General features: G+C 43.8%; 1 protein-coding gene across 1 annotated transcript in view; it reads right to left on the bottom strand.

Annotated features, from left to right (window-relative positions):
* Window positions 1-16,560, bottom strand: part of LOC141258198 (G-protein coupled receptor family C group 6 member A-like) — a 77,092-nt gene extending 60,532 nt beyond the window's left edge. Inside the window, exon 1 of the mRNA XM_073673194.1 lies at window positions 16,305-16,560. Coding sequence (XP_073529295.1) covers window positions 16,305-16,489 — 185 coding nt within the window. The 5' untranslated portion in view covers window positions 16,490-16,560. The remainder of the gene's footprint in view (window positions 1-16,304) is intronic.
* Window positions 16,561-16,902: the final 342 nt, after the last annotated feature.

The raw sequence follows: 16,902 nt of genomic DNA, 5'->3' as shown, positions 1-16,902 counted from the left end.
CACAAAGTATTTCCTGGGCTAGATGCAGTTAAAAATTTGTAATTAGATACTCTCGTTGGATACTGAGAAAGCATTCCATAGAGTCTCCTGGCACGCCATATATTATTCTCTTAAAAAGCTTGGGGTAGGGGTCTAGGGGACCCTTTTATAGCCAAAATCACGGCCCTGTATCGCAATACGTCACCTAGGCTGAAGATAAATGGAACTGTAGCACCCTGAGGGCTCGGTTGCTACAGAGGTATTGCACCTCACCCAGAGGTGTGATATCTCACTCTCAGGTAAGGATGGAGTGTGGATCAGGACCCGACACCTGCATGCATTACACCACATTGCCGTGGGGCAGGGCGACCAATATGCCCCTGAGATGGGCACGACAGTCCCTGTCGCTGGCTGGAGTGGGGGGAGGGAACACTGAGGAAGGGGAACCCTGTAGTGCAGGAGCAGGGAGGAAGCAGTTCCTGGGTGCATTGAGAAGGGAGTATAAAAGGTGGGCACCATCTTAGTTCAGTGCAGAGAAGTCTGAGCAGAAGTGACAGGGAGCAGGGGCTCTGCATGAGCCTTGCTCCGGAGGCGGGCCTAGTAACATAGGCCCAGGCCTGGAAGAGGGAGAAGGAAGGAAGAGGAGCAGAGAAGGCTCCAGGAACGAGGAACAAAGGGATCCCAGGGGTGCGGACGGGCGAGTCGCCACCGCACGCCCGAATCCACCTGCGTGGAGGGGTCAGGCCAAAGGGGGAGACCGGTCCCCGAAACTAGTGGAGGCGGGAAACGACCCTCAGCTAGAAACCGGAGGCTGTGACAGTTTATGTGGCGCAGCCCCTCGCTACACCCGCTAGGAAGGCACCACATAGGGTCAGTGAAACTGGCGCCAAGTTTACCAAGAGGAGGCCCGAGGCAGCCGGACAGAAGGGTTGGTAAGAAAGGCCAGACAAAGGACACACAAAGGGGGTCATGTGAAGCGCTCCAAAGTTATCTGGGAGTTGTCTGAGCCCCTCACCTGGTGAGCACAGTATGGTGTGGACAGCCGTTACCTGCAGAAGTGGACTGGATAATAAGAACTGTGAGTAAAGGCCCTGGACTGCATCACTGACTCCGTGTCGTTACTGCTGCTGCCCTGCACCATCACCCCCATCCTCCGCATACACTGCCCTGAGGCTATGCTCCTCCCGTGGGGAGTTATGCTACGCTCTGCTGCACCCACAACACCAGCCTCAGCGGTCTGCCCTGCAGCGGCGGTTCACTCTGACCGCAATCCATGGGTGGCGTAGTCGGACGTTTAAACATCAAAACCACATAAATAGTTCCGCCACTGGTTTGACCGCCTTGAGCCACGGAACCAGGTCACCGCCACGGAGACTACAACCACCAGCATCCACAAAAAGGGTCCGGCTCCGGGTGTCCCAAGGCCCAGGGGGCGCGTCAGAACATTTTCATCACCTTTCATAATCACCAATGGGACAAGGCAGGGATGTCCTCTGTCCCCTCTCTTATACATCCTAGTGACGGAGCACCTGCTCTCATCAATTCGCCATAACCCCAATATTAGGTGGGTTGAGGTGGGAGGCACCGAGTACAAGTACAATTTGCTGATGATGTCCTAGAATATATCACTCAATTACATATATCCATCCCTGCTGTTATGGCTGAAATAGATCACTTTGTTACATGGTCAAATTTTAAAATCAATGCAGCGAAGTCTGAGGCCCTCGATGTCTCCCTCCCCAAATCCATACAGGATTCCATCCAGTCCAACTTTCCCTTTACCTGGCCCTCACAGGGTATCAAATACTTAGGAATTCCTATTCATAGACACCTCTCCCGTCTATGTTATCTTAATTTTGGGCCCTTTATTGAACAACTCCATACAGACCACGGTTGGCAAGTTAGAACTGTAAGATTCACTACGTGAATCACTGGTGTTTTGTGGAAAAGCACATGTACACTGTGTTCCAAATTATTATGCAAAAAGTGTTTAGAAGTGATAAGGGAAGAATTTGTTTGTTTGTCAGTTAAACTCATTGATGGTGATGTGTGTCAGGGCTCTTTATATCACTGTAAGCAATTGCAGACACCTGTGCTAATTAGTTTGGCAGGTGTGTCCAATGAAAGGCAAGACTACTTAAGAAGGTTGTCCCACATTATTAAGCAGCCTACATTTTCTGCCAAAATGGGAAAGAAAAAGGATGTGTCGGCTGCTGAGAAGCAACAAATTGTGGAGTGTTTAGGTCAAGGCATGACTACAATCAACATTGTGCTATGATCAGGATGAAGTGTCTTGGCAATCAAAAAGTATGTAGCTGATTCACAGTACACACGTGTGCGTGCTGATAAGGGCAAATTGAGGACTCTTTCCTACAGGCAATTACGTCAGGTTAAAAGAGCAGCGGCAAAAATGCTTTGTCATAGCAGCAGACAAGTTTTTGAAGCTGCTGGTGCCTCCAACGTCCCCCGAACAACAAGATGCAGGGTCCTTCAGAGGTTTGCAGCTGTGCGTACGCCATCCTGTCGACCTCCTCTATCCACTGCACACAAGCAGAAACGGCTCCAGTGGGCCAAACAATACATGAAGACGGATTTCAAAACTGTTTTGTTCACGGATGAGTGCCGTGCAACGCTCGATGGTCCAGATGGATGGAGTGGAGGATGGCTGGTTGATGGACACCCCACGCAAACACGGCTACAGTGCCAACAAGGAGGAGGTGGAGTAATGTTTTGGGCTGGAATCATGGGGAGAGAGATTGTGGGCCCCTTTAGGATCCCTGAAGGGGTAAAGATGAACTCCATAATGTATGTGGAGTTTATCAAACAGCACTTCCTGCCATGGTTCAAGAAGAAGAACCGTGTATTCCAAAGCAAGATCATTTTCATGCATCATAATGCACTGTCTCATGCTGCACATAACACATCTGCATCTCTGGCTGATATGGGCATGAAAGGGGACAAACTTATGGTGTGACCCCCATGCTCCACTGACCTCTACCCCATTCAGAACCTCTGGAGCATCATCAAAAGGAGTGTCTATGATGGCGGGAGGCAGTTCACATCTAAGCAACAGCTCTGGGAGGGTATTCTGTCCTCATGCAAAACAATTGAAGCAGAAACCATCCAAAACCTGACAAATTCAATGGACGAGAGAGTTCAGAAGCTCCTTTCGAACAAGGGGTCCTATGTGCAAATGTAACATCACCTAGAATAAAGTTTTGAGTTGAAAACTGTTTGATTTCAGTTTGTAATAACCTGCTAATGCTTATAATTTCAAAAATGACCATTTTTTTGTTCTTTATTAAAATGAAAGGTTGATCGAAGAGTGTGGGGGATCTAAGAGTGTGGCAACCCAGTAGTCAGGATTACCTTGAATTCTGACAATCTGAGGGACATGTTGCAGGTAGTGCAGCAAGAAGGCACTTATGTGTCTTGCGCATCTCGGAGCCCCAAAATTATTTTCTGGGCTAGATGCAGCTAAAAATTATTATTAATTTTAAATCTGGTGGAGCTTAGTATAGATGGCCTAATAGAATCAGTACTGCACACTGCTACAAAGCCCAAATTATTTTCCAGCCAAGATACAGATAAACATGATTAGTAATTTTAAATCTGGTGGAGCTTAGTATAGATGGCCTAATAGAATCAGTGCTGCACACTGCTACAAAGCCCAAATTATTTTCCTCATCTGATGAGGCTTCCATCAGTTCGTCCTCCCCTTCTTCCTGGGCTCCTGCACCTTCCTCACTAGTTTGGCTGCTTCCATGCGCCCTGGTAATACCATCTCCCCCACCCTCACATGCCTGCCGCGTTGGTGCTGCCGACTGTCTGGACCTTGCAGATGTTAGCCCTTCGGCATAGAACTCCTCCTCCTCTACTTCCTCCACCTCCTCTTGCACCACCACCTGACTCCGAATTCTGTTTAACATGTGCTCCAGCATGTAAATCACCGGAATAGTCATGCTGATAATGGCATCGTCAGCACTAAACATCTTCGTCGCCATTTCAAAACTGTGCAGAAGGGTGCATAGGTCCCTGATCTAAGACCACTCCTCCAGCGTGATTTGCCCCACCTCTGGATCTCGTTGGCCCAGGCTATACGTCAGAACGTATTGCACCAGGGCTTGTCGGTGCTGCCACAGTGCCTGCAACATGTGCAGAGTTGAATTCCACCGGGTAGGCACATCGCTTTTTAGCGGGTGAAGTGGCAGGCCCAACGACTTCTGTAGAGATGTAAGTCGCTGAGCTGCGGGATGCGAACGGCGGAAGTGAGCACACAAAGACCGTGCCCTCTGCAGAAGGCCATCTAGTCCGGGATAGTGGGCTAAAAATTGCTGGACAACCAGGTTCAACACGTGAGCCATACAAGGCACGTGTGTGACATTGCCCCGGCGAAGGGCCGCACCCAGGTTTGCAGCATTGTCGCACACAGCCTTCCCTGGTTTCAGGTCCAGTGGAGACAACCATTCATGAAACTGGTTCTCCAGAGCTGACCACAACTCCTCAGCTGTGTGACTCACATTTCCCAGACATTTCAAAGTAAAAACCGCCTGATGACGTTGAGCCCTACTGCCATTATAGTAAGGAGGTGTGCAGGATCCCTTCTGCACAGTTAGAAAGCTTGTGGCATGACCAGACAGGCTTTGGGTGCAGGTGGAGGACCGAGAGGAGGTTGAGGAGGCAGAAGCAGTTAAGGAACTTTGAGATAAAGAGGATTGACGCACAACTCATGGGGACGGCAAGACTTGGACAGAAGCCCCTTGTCCTGCTGTCACCATAGTTACCCAGTGCCCAGTCAGCGACATGTAACGCCCCTGTCCATGCCTACTCGTCCAAGTGTCTGTGGTGAAATGCACCCTGTCACACACAGAGTTTCTCAAAGAAGCGGTGATGTTGTGTGTGACATGCTGGTGGAGCGCAGGCACACCTTTCTTTGAGAAGTAGTGCTGACTGGGTATCTGGTACTGGGGCACTGCGACGGACATAAGGTCTCGAAAATCCTCTGTGTCCACCAGGCGGAAAGGCAGCATTTCTGTAGCCAAGAGCTTGCAGATGGTGAAATTCAACCTCTTAGCTTTCTCATGGCTAGGAGGAAATGGTCTTTTACTTCTCCACATCTGAGGGACCGAGGACTGGCTGTTGTGCTTAGACGGGGTTGATAAGGGTGTCCCCGGCAAACTGCCGGTCTGTGAGGAAGATGCATGCGGACATGTTAGGTTGCCTTGATCCAAAGGTGGTGCTATCGATGTCGGACAGCGCTCAACACCAGCTGGTGTTACCACCTCCAAAGAAAATGATGACCTGCCAATCACGCTGGCTGTTGGGGGTAAAGAGGTGGCAGGTCTGCGTCCCAAAACAGGTGTGACTGCTGTCCCCCCAGTCACAGAGGATGAAAAGGCCGCGGATGCACAAGATGTGGCAGACGGTGGTTGGCCCGACCGGCTAGGCCGCATTGTAGCACAGTGAGCTTCCCACTGCAACTTATGCTTCATGTCCATGTGCCGGTTCATGCATGAAGTACTCAAACTATGTATTTTTTTGGCCTCTACTTAGCTTTTGCTGACAAATGTTACAGATAACACGAGTTGGGTCATCTTTATCGATCTGAAAAAATGCCCAGGCTATGCAAGGCTTAGCACCCATGCGACCTGAAGAGCCACCACGACTTGTGGTGAGAGGCAGAGTTGTGTTTGAGGATGCAGTTGTTGACGTGCTTCCAGTACTACGTCTCTGTCCAGGAAGGCGCAACCTGACCTCGTCGTCACTAGCATTCTCCTCCACCTCCTCTGCTGACCTCATCTCTTGGCTGACTGTGGGTTGACAGTAAGTGGGATCTCCAACCTCATCATCATCACCCTGTGTGTTATCACACCCGTCGTCCTCAGAGCCAACCTGTTCCTGCCCTGACAAAAAACTAAAGTTGTCGCTCCAATCAAGTATTTGAGTCTCATCATTGTCTTCCTCATTGTCTCCACCAACAGGAGTTACAGTTTGGGAATGAGGGTCTACATTATGGTCAGAACCTTCTGCGTCTGGTCCTGGATCCGACTCATAAAGATTCTGGGCATCAGTGCAGATCATTTCCTCGTCTGGATTCACAGAAGCGCTGGAGCCGACCTCTGATTCCCAGGCTATAGTATGAGTAAACAGCTCTGCAGACTCAACCATCTGTTCTACCTCATACTCAGACGGGCAGCTGGAGATTTGGGAGCTGTGAGGAAGCAAGTGCGATTGGGGTGACACCTCTGAGGACTGGAGTATTTGTGATGTTGAAGTTGATGTGGAGGAGAGCCCACTTAAAGGAGCACTTGATATCCGTTGAAGCACCTGCTGTTTTTGTGCCTCATCTGGAATTTGTAGCGATTGGCGTGGCCGTAAGAAAGGGATCTTATCACATTGTCCGCTAAAAGAAGTAGACATTTTAGTTTGACTGGAAGATGGTCTTTCTTCTGCAGATGTTACTGTTGCTTTAACACCTACCCCACGGACACAACCTTTTTTCCACTTCCCAACACGCCTATTCCCCTTTCCACCAGCAGCAGGCCTTTTTCCACTCATTTTGGTGGTTAACTATTTCACAACTCTGGAGTTGTTTGCACAAAAAAACAATGGATGGGAACCGAGCTGAGCTGAGTGGCCAAGCTGTGGTATTAGGCCAAAACTATTGGCTGGGTTAGATGCAGAAAAAAATTATATTCAATTTGCAACCTGATGGAGGTCAGTATACATGGACTAATAGACCAAGTCCCACACACTGCTAGAAGCCCAAATATTTTTTCAGAGCTAGATGCAGAAAAAAATTATATTCAATTTGCAACCTGATGGAGGTCAGTATAGATGGACTAATAGACTAAGTTCCACACACTGCTAGAAGCCCAAATATTTTTTCAGAGCTAGATGCAGAAAAAAAATATTTTTAATTTGCAACCTGATGGAGGTCAGTATAGATGGACTAATAGACCAAGTCCCACACACTGCTTGAAGCCCAAATATTTTTTCAGAGCTAGATGCAGAAAAAAATTATATTCAATTTGAAACCTGATGGAGGTCAGTATAGATGGACTAATAGAACAAGTCCCACACACTGCTAGAAGCCCAAATATTTTTTCAGAGCTAGATGCAGATAAAAATTATTTTTAATTTGCAACCTGATGGAGGTCAGTATAGATGGACTAATAGAACAAGTCCCACACACTGTTAGAAGCCCAAACATTTTTTCAGAGCTAGATGCAGAAAAAAATTATATTCAATTTGCAACCTGGTGGAGGTCAGTATAGAAGGACTAATGGAACAAGTCCCACACACTGCTAGAAGCCCAAATATTTTTTCAGAGCTAGATACAGATAAAAATTATTTTTAATTTGCAACCTGATGGAGGTCAGTATAGATGGACTAATAGACCAAGTCCCACACACTGCTAGAAGCCCAAATATTTTTTCAGAGCTAGATGCAGATAAAAATCATTTTTAATTTGCAACCTGATGGAGGTCAGTATCGATGGACTAATAGACCAAGTCCCACACACTGCTAGAAGCCCAAATATTTTTTCAGAGCTAAATGCAGATAAAAATAATTTTTCATTTGCAACCTGATGGAGGTCAGTATAGATGGACTAATAGACCAAGTCCCACACACTGCTAGAAGCCCAAATATTTTTTCAGAGCTAGATGCAGATAAAAATTATTTTTAATTTGCAACCTGATGGAGGTCAGTATAGATGGACTAATAGACCAAGTCCCACACACTGCTAGAAGCCCAAATATTTTTTCAGAGCTAGATGCAGATAAAAATTATTTTTAATTTGCAACCTGATGGAGGTCAGTATCGATGGACTAATAGACCAAGTCCCACACACTGCTAGAAGCCCAAATATTTTTTCAGAGCTAGATGCAGAAAAAAATTATACTGAATTTGCAACCTGATGGAGGTCAGTATAGATGGACTAATAGACCAAATCCCACACACTGCTAGAAGCCCAAATATTTTTTCAGAGCTAGATGCAGAAAAAAATTATATTCAATTTTCAACCTGATGGAGGTCAGTATAGAAGGACTAATAGAATGATGCTATGCCGAAATGGTTTTACTTCACTAGGTGCAGTAAAAAAATTGGTATTCTATACACAGGTGGTGTAGCTTGCTACACAGATAGGCTACTCCACTGACTAACACACTCTGCAATAGGCCAAAAAGGATTAGCTTTGCTAGATTTAGCCAAATGCTGTGAAAAAAACTTGCACAGCACTGGCACAGACCTGCCTGGCAAAAACTGATAGGAACTGATGTAACTTAGTCCTGAAAAGGACTGCAATTACAATTAGTCTTTACTCCCAACCTATCTATTTAAGAGCACAGACCTGCCTGATAAAAGTCATAGGAAATGCTGTAACCTAGTCCTTAAAAGGACTGCAATCACAACTATTCCCTACTCCCAAGCTATCTGTAGATTTGTGCGAAAATTGGCTTGAAATTAACAAGGTATAGCGCACACAGCAACAGCGGTGCCGTCTAACACGCAGCTGCAGCAGTGAGAAAATGGTGGCGACGGGGAAAATGGCTGGGTCTTATAGGGCAAGGACATGTGACATACACAGCCAATGACACATGCCCTTGCTTGTGTGAAAAAAAGCACTTCGCTCCGTGTGTGCGCTGCTGATAGGCTGACAGATTGCACCTCCCCACTGTAAATGCGGGAATGAGAAAAAAAAATGGAGATCTTCATTATTCCTGCAGAGATCCATCCCCTGCCCCTCCCCCCGCCCCGCTGTACACTCAAACTGCGTATTAACATTAATTTTCATCATTACTGAGAAAAAATCCAGTTATGATTTTGGTGCACGAACAGTTATCGAACATAACCTCGAACAGCCAAATTTTTTTCAAATCGTTCGTGTTCGCCGAACGGCTCGAACACCGCCCAAAACAGCTCGAATTTGAGATTGGCGAACAGTTCGAGTCGAACAACGCTCATCTCTGCTAGTGATGAGTGAGCGTGCTCGATTAACCCATTTAATCGAGCACGCTTGGGTGCTCGACAAGTATTTTTGCCATGTTCAGCATCTATGTTTGAGCCGCCGTGACTGCATGTGTCACGGCCATTAGACAGCTGCGACACATGTAGGGATTGCCTGTTTGTTAGGCAATCCCTGCATGTGTCGCAGCTGTTTAACAACACGCTCATCACTAAACAGCATCATAAAAATGCACATTTACAATATGTTCTGCTGTTGTTCATTTATTAAAATAAAATGGTTTAAATTTTCGCAGAGTCCACTATTGAATGTCATAACAAGACAAAAAATCCTAACTGATTGTTTTCTTTTTGCATGAAGAGAGGAAATTCCTTACATTTTCTAACTTCCAGTAAGTAGTCACTACTCACTTGTGCTATGCAGATTATCTACATTGTACATTGGAATGTAAACCATTCTGCTGATGCTTATTTTTCAGTATTCTCTACTTTCTATTGTTTTCAAAATGTGTCTTTAAGACTAAAGGTCCATTTTCATGAACTAACCAGTGGCACTAAATGACAACCTATCAGCTACTTGTTTGCTGATTGGCGGTCATTTACTAACCTATTTACACAGGCAGACCACACTTGAGATATGCATTGAACAATCTGCATTGATCATTCAGTCCGCATAGCCTGCCATTGTTCGTGGCGCAGCGCCTCATCCTGTGTACACATGTGCTGTTGAGAATGATGATCTTTAGTGGAAACCAAAATATCATTTACCTGACAAATGGAAATTTTGCTCATTCTTTGGGTGATCGTCAGCCTGTTTAGACTGCAAGATAACCGAATATAAATAAGTCCTTCATTTATGAAAGGATTGCCAGTGTAACTCAAATCCAACCCAGTAGTATATTTGAATAAAATGATAAAAAAAAAAACTCCTGTCTCTTAAATTATTTAAAATTTAGGCTGAGTCAATCGGCAACTACGTGTCATGGGGATACCATGACAGAGTGGGGTCAGACGAACCCGGGCATCTGTTTACACGAACAACTGCACTTATTACAACTGCTTCACCATCCTATTAAACTTTGCAGGTTTCCTTGCTGTCATGGCAAGGGTTAATCAGTTAAATTGATCTCCTGAAGCTTTCCATCCTGAATTGTCTCAGCTGTTCAGTGTTGGTCACTTCCCTCTGGTATATATGCTTGCCACTGGCACTTGGGAGTTGCCAGTGATGTTTCTAGCTCCTGGTTTGGCAGTGAAGGAGAAAGTTCAGTGTTTGGAGTAGGTGGTTGGAGAGTTTTTCTGGAGATTGCTCACATTTAGTTTCCCTTTCCTATACCTCCTCTGTTTCTCACTCTGTTGTTTTGTGAGTGTATTTGTGTGATTGTAGTTTCCTTTTATCCCTGTCTGTTAACTCTATCTGTCTGGTTAGTGTTTTCCTATACACTTCAACCATTCACCTCCCTGGTTGGAGGAGGGATCAGATAAGGGTTAAGTTAGGAGCATAGATAGTTATGAGAACCTGGCATTTCCACCTTCAGGAGTAATCTGGGGGACAAGGATAGACTAGGGTGCCCCTAGTTCGAGGGATTGGATAAGTGCCCACAGTCGCTTGACACTACATGACACTATCAGTCTTTTAAGGAGTGTAACAAGGCACTATGTGGTAGCCATGGGCAAGGTACTCGTGTTTCACACCCCGGCATGCTACATGAAAATGGGGGTTTTGACTGGGTGTGTGAAGTTTAGCTGTGGGGGCGCTATGCCCTTGCAGACCGCATGATGCCCTTCACTTCCGCTGGCCAGGACCAGATGTTGTAGAGTTCAATGAGGAAGACCATCACTGAAAAATAAACTGTCCTTTACTGAACAATAAAGTGGGAAGTATGTACAGTAGATAGCAGCTGTATAACTGACTTTGCTCTGCCTCTGTCCATTAGCCTCTTTCTCAAGCTTCACCACCCCCCAGCACTGCACTTTGGGAGCTTTCCTAGTCGCCAGCAACAGCACCAAAAAAGTCCTATTCTTCAACCCTCTGTTTTGTGTATTTCTCCTCTTAGGGGAGCTACTACTACTTCCCGTCTCTGGGAAATCACTCACTCCTTCTAACACTTTTCCTTTGTTACTACTCTGGATCATGTTATCCATTGCCTCAGTTTCTGCTCACTTCAGGGATACCCACCCCATGCGGTTCTGCTTCTTGGGCCACTGCCCCACTATCAGTATGTGGTCAGTATTTTTTCTCAGGAGTGGGAGACAAAACCAGGAGTGGGTGATAAATACAGAATTGGTGACTTGTCTCTATTATACCTTTTCTCTGATTGTTGCTCACCTGGTTTTGGCTCCTACTCCTGAGAAAAAATACTGACCGAATACTGACCAAATACTGATAGTGGGGCCGTGGCCTAAATCAGACAGTAGGTCTGCTTCTGCTGCAGGCTAGGCCTTACCTGACCCTTGACAGGAACCTTTCTGCTGTCCCTTCACTTTAGCCCCTCCCTCTTTGGGCTAGTTCCAACTATTAACCCTATCACTCTATATTAACTCCCTGCTGCTGGGCATAAAGCAATTTCATCACATAACATTGCAAATCATTAAAAACACAAGCATCATAAACACACAAGCATCATAACACGTTAGAGCAATACACGTCTTCAAAGGGAAACGTGGGCAACATTTTCACCTTCTTACAGGAAGTCGCCCAATAAAAGTCTGGTTTACAAATGAAAATTTTTAAACGTACTTAAATTTTCTAAACTTCACCATTGGACTGATTTCAGACCCGGTCGCATGTAACTTCTCCTGACATTCCTACACAGGAAGGGAGCTTTGTCTCCCTCCTACATACATTGTGTTCCAAATTATTATGCAAATAATATTTTCTCAGATTTTCCCAAATTACCTATATGAATTGCAGTCATTGTAATTTTCCAGTCAAATAACTATTAGAGTACAATTGAAAGTTTTTTGTACAAACTGCCTATGATAACAGTATATTTTTAAAAAATAAAAAACTCAAACTGTACTCAAAATGCATGTTCCAAATTATTATGCACAGCAGAGTTTTCAACCTTTTCTTTTTAATAAAGAACAAAAAAATGGTAATTTTTTAAATTATAAGCATTAGCAGATTATTACAAACTGAAATCAAACAGTTTTCAACTCAAAACTTTATTCTAGGTGATGTTACATTTGCACATAGGACCCCTTGTTCGAAAGGAGCTTCTGAACTCTCTCGCCATTGAATTTGTCAGGTTTTGGATGGTTTCTGCTTTAATTGTTTTGCATGAGGACAGAATACCCTCCCAGAGCTGTTGCTTAGATGTGAACTGCCTCCCTCCATCATAGACACTCCTTTTGATGATGCTCCAGAGGTTCTCAATGGGGTTGAGGTCAGGGGAGCATGGGTGCCACACCAGAAGTTTGTCCCCTTTTATGCCCACAGCAGCCAGAGATGCAGATGTGTTATGTGCAGCATGAGACGGGGCATTATCATGCATGAAAATGATCTTGCTGCAGAATGCACGGTTCTTCCTCTTGAACCATGGAAGTAAGTGCTGTTTGAGAAACTCAACATACATCTTTACCCCTTCAGGGATCCTAAAGGGGCCGACAATCTCTCTCCCCATGATTCCAGCCCAAAACATTACTCCACCTCCTCCTTATTGGCGCCGTAGCATGGGGTGTCCATCAACCAGCCATCCTCCACTCCATTCATCTGGACCATCGAGATCATTTCATGCATGATAATGCCCCGTCTCATGCTGCACATAACACATCTGCATCTCTGGCTGCTGTGGTCTTAAAAGGGGACAAACTTATGGTGTGGCACCCATGCTCCCCTGACCTCAACCCCATTGAGAACCTCTGGAGCCTCATCAAAAGGAGTGTCTATGATGGCGGGAGGCAGTTCACATCTAAGCAACAGCTCTGGGAGGGTATTCTGTCCTCATGCAAAGCAATTAAAGCATAAACCATCCAAAACCTGACAAATTCAATGGACGAGAGAGTTCTGAAGCTCCTTTCGATCAAGGGGTCCTATGTGCAAATGTAACATCACCTAGAATAAAGTTTTGAGTTGAAAACTGTTTGATTTCAGTTTGTAATAACCTGCTAATGTTTATAATTTCAAAAATGACCATTTTTTTGTCTTTATTAAAAAGAAAAGGTTGAAAACTCTGCTGTGCATAATAATTTGGAACATGCATTTTGAGTGCAGTTTGAGTTTTTTATTTTTTTAAAAATATACTGTTATCATAGGCAGTTTTTACAAAAACCTTTCAATTGTACTCTAATAGTTATTTGACTGAAAAATTACAATGACTGCAATTCATATAGGTATTTTGGGAAAATCTGAGAAAATATTATTTGCATAATAATTTGCAACACAGTGTAAAGTGTCTGTCTGTTACGTTTAGTTCATTAGCTAAGGCAGCCCCCTTCTGTGTTTCAGCGCAAGCCATGACGAAAAAGGAGCTGGCTTAGCTTAGAGTGTATTCACATATATCAATTGCGTCATTGTTACTTCCATGGTCATCCTACAATTTGCTGTCAATTGCAACGAGCACAGATGACTCACAAAACCACAGCAATTTGCTGTTACACCATATGCATTTTTGTCACCAGGTTCTTGGCAATGCAGCTGCAATGTCAGAATATAAACTTAAAGGGAGTCTGCCAGCACAAAATGACTTAACACCATATTCAAGTCACGGCGCTCAGTGTACACTTGCCACCGCCAAACATTTAAGTGCACCTTCCCACCTACTTATTTTCCCTCCATCATTGTCCCCCTCTAACTTCATTGACAGCTCTTCATAAAGCCAGAGAAGGGAGGAGATAGATAGAAAACTAGCAAGTGGAAGGGGAAGGGGCATGCAAGGGGAGCACTGAGCGCCTGTACATGGTTTGAACAGTCATTCTGTGCTGACAGACTCCCTGAAAGGCCTCATTCACATGTCCGTGTTTAAACACGTACATGAAAAAATTGTACCGGGGAACAGCACAATAGGATGATAATGGGTAGGTGTTGTATCTGTGATTAAAAACCGGATACAACATGTACGTGCAACATGGATGTCTGAATGAGGCTTAAGTGTAATTCAGATATGTGAAAGACTTGTGAATCACCTGCAGACAAACCAGTCTTGTCTCCAGCTATGGATCCCGGCATTATCTCGAAAGTATATTTGCTCTGAAACACTGCAGCACATTATAAAAAATATACCTGGCTACAATTCTGCAGCCAGGCTCTGATTGATGCAAACTGTGGTTTGGAAAGCATGAAGCAGCTGACAGGTTACCTTTAAATTTGCAGTTGATTACAGTACTGAGCAAGTGGATTTGATTTTAAGAACCTCATCCTCATGCTGTATGCATTTCAATTGTGGAAAATGAGTATGCTGCGGATTATCAAGCAGTAAGATGCTTGTGGGTCAAATTTGCAGTAAGTCTGCAGCACAATCAGCCATGTAAGCTTATTGATATGAGTTGGAAGCCGTTATTTTAGCCTCTATTTATATGGAACTGATAGTTCTATATAAATAGATGCAAACCTTTTACTGCTATATATAAATTACTTAAACTTATACAAAGATTAGACATAGTAATAAAACCAATGACAGATAAAACAAATACTATTGATCATGTTGTTACATTGTCATTGATTATAACTCTGATGGCAGAAACTAATATTTAACAAACATTGATGAAAATCTGATCAAAAACACTGATGAAAATCGGACCCTTTTTTGCGTTCAACAAAAATCACAGACCTCTGAGTGAACCATTATGGTGTGAAACCTTGTGCTCATATGAATGTTACTTTAGTTGGATGTTGCTATAGTGGAATTTTTCGACTAAATGGCAATTTGGTATACCCTAGATTTTTTTTTTTGCCTTGATTTGGATTTTGAAAGAATAATATGTTGAACTACATCAGCGATAACAAATAAGTATGCAAATATTTAACACAACAAAACACCATAAGGTGACAGCAAAAAAAGATTATTCTCTTTTCAGGGTCCGTGCCCACGATGTGTTTTTCAAGCATTTATGCTGCGGAATTTTTGCAGCGAAAACGCTTGGTAATCCTTCCCCCATGGTCCCCAATGAAATTCCGCACTTTCAATGCCCATGCTGCGGAATTTTCCGCAGTGTTTTTGATGTGCGGAAAAATCCGCAGCATGTCCATTATTTGTGCGTTTACGCATGCGGAATTGCCATCTACAATGCAGTAGAAAACGCAAGGCAATTCCACATGTGCAAAACGCGCGAAAAACGCGTGTCTAATTCAGCACGCGTTTTTCTGGGCATGGAGATGCAGAAATGAAGCGGAAATTTTCTGCTTCATTTCTGCATCATGGGCACATAGCCTTTGGGTGCATTCAGACGTCCATACAAATCATTCCGAAATCAGACCACAATGCACGGAGTGGCTGCGAGTCTCCCCATCCGAACGTTACAGCTTTATAGAAATGCTTTGCTCATTTATTTCAACTGTGGGTAAGGCACTAATTGTATCTCATATAAGGGGTGAACTGTGTATTTGGTTCACTCATAATACAACCCACAAAACAGAGATTCCAGCTGTTACTAATATGTATGCCTACATATTGCTTGGAGTTTAGTGTCAGCACTACAATCTAGAAGTGACAAAGGGGAAAAAGAAAATAGCAGCCCATTCTGGCTATTCTCACCTAAAAGATGGGATCTAAGGAGTAACATATCTCCTTGTGGAGATTGACATGCCTGACATGTCAGAGTGAGGAGGCTTATAAGCCATGCAATGCTCCTCTGGAAAATTAAATATGCAAATTGCCTCTACAGAGAGGATGAAGACTAGAAATCTAATGACACCTATTGGAAGTCGCAATCCTAAAAGTCACTATTGACCCTTTAACGAGCCTTGCCATGTAAGTCATAAAAAAGGCTTGTTAAAAGGTCACTAGTGACTTGCAGGATTGCTATTTCCAATAGGTGGCACTAGAGTTCTAGTCCTATTCCTCTCTGAAGAGGCAATTTGCACCTAAAATTTTACATGGCTAAAACTCATCTGTCCCATTTCACTCAGATTCACATTGGGTCTTGTTTGCATTGACTGTGTCTGACTTATCTACTGCACACAGCCCACTTAGGTTAGATAAACACATTATATGACTGTTTCTTTGAAGGTGACCCCTACCAAATTTTAGCCCAAAGGTCTACATTCGTCTGTTGCTATCTATTATTTAAGTCAGACATTTTACAAATTACATATATAAATGGAAGTATGATGATGGATGTATGCATGTATGATGTATGTAAAACTTCTGAAAAAAAGAAAAAACAATTATATGACAAAACATGTTACCTGTACTAACCTGTTACACAGGAAACTATTATTGTCCGTTTTCTCTAATAAATTTGATACCCCTTGATGAATGGGAAATAGTCCTCCGATTACAATGTCCCCAGGTAAATAAGCTGCAGCATATTCCTTATTCTCACATGTATATACAGGTGTCCAGCAGAGACCCAAAGAAATTATACAAAGTAGCAAGATCATGATCTCTCTGCCAGTCTACCACTCTGATACTGAGTCCTCTTGTGTCTTGTCTTGTTGTGTTAGCAGCAACTCATTCTGGTTTTTCTTCTTTAAACAATGACGTGCTTTCAATAGTTTACAAAAATAGTATGAGCATTACCTGAGGCTTTAATTGAAAAAAAAATCCAGACCAGTATCATTTTTGGCATATTAGAACTATAATAACAGTTTAGGGAAGTCCTTTCCTGTATTAGCAACAGTAAAAGGTTTTTCTAGGTCACCATATATGATGTTATTTACTTCATGCTTTTGCAGGTTTAGGCCTCCATACACATTAGATTGAGTAGTCATTAGATTTTTGTGCTATTGTTTTTTTTCCTCCCATTTTTCCAAGAGCCATAGCTTTATTATTTTTTAATCAGCAACATAGCTGT

The sequence above is a fragment of the Phyllobates terribilis genome, unplaced genomic scaffold (genome assembly GCF_046119375.1).
Source record: "Phyllobates terribilis strain yellow unplaced genomic scaffold, ASM4611937v1 Scaffold_3__8_contigs__length_932513732, whole genome shotgun sequence".
In the NCBI taxonomy this organism is placed as follows: domain Eukaryota; kingdom Metazoa; phylum Chordata; class Amphibia; order Anura; family Dendrobatidae; genus Phyllobates; species Phyllobates terribilis.
The sequence above is the reverse complement of the archived record's forward strand: the minus strand, read 5'-3'. Positions and strand labels throughout refer to the sequence as shown.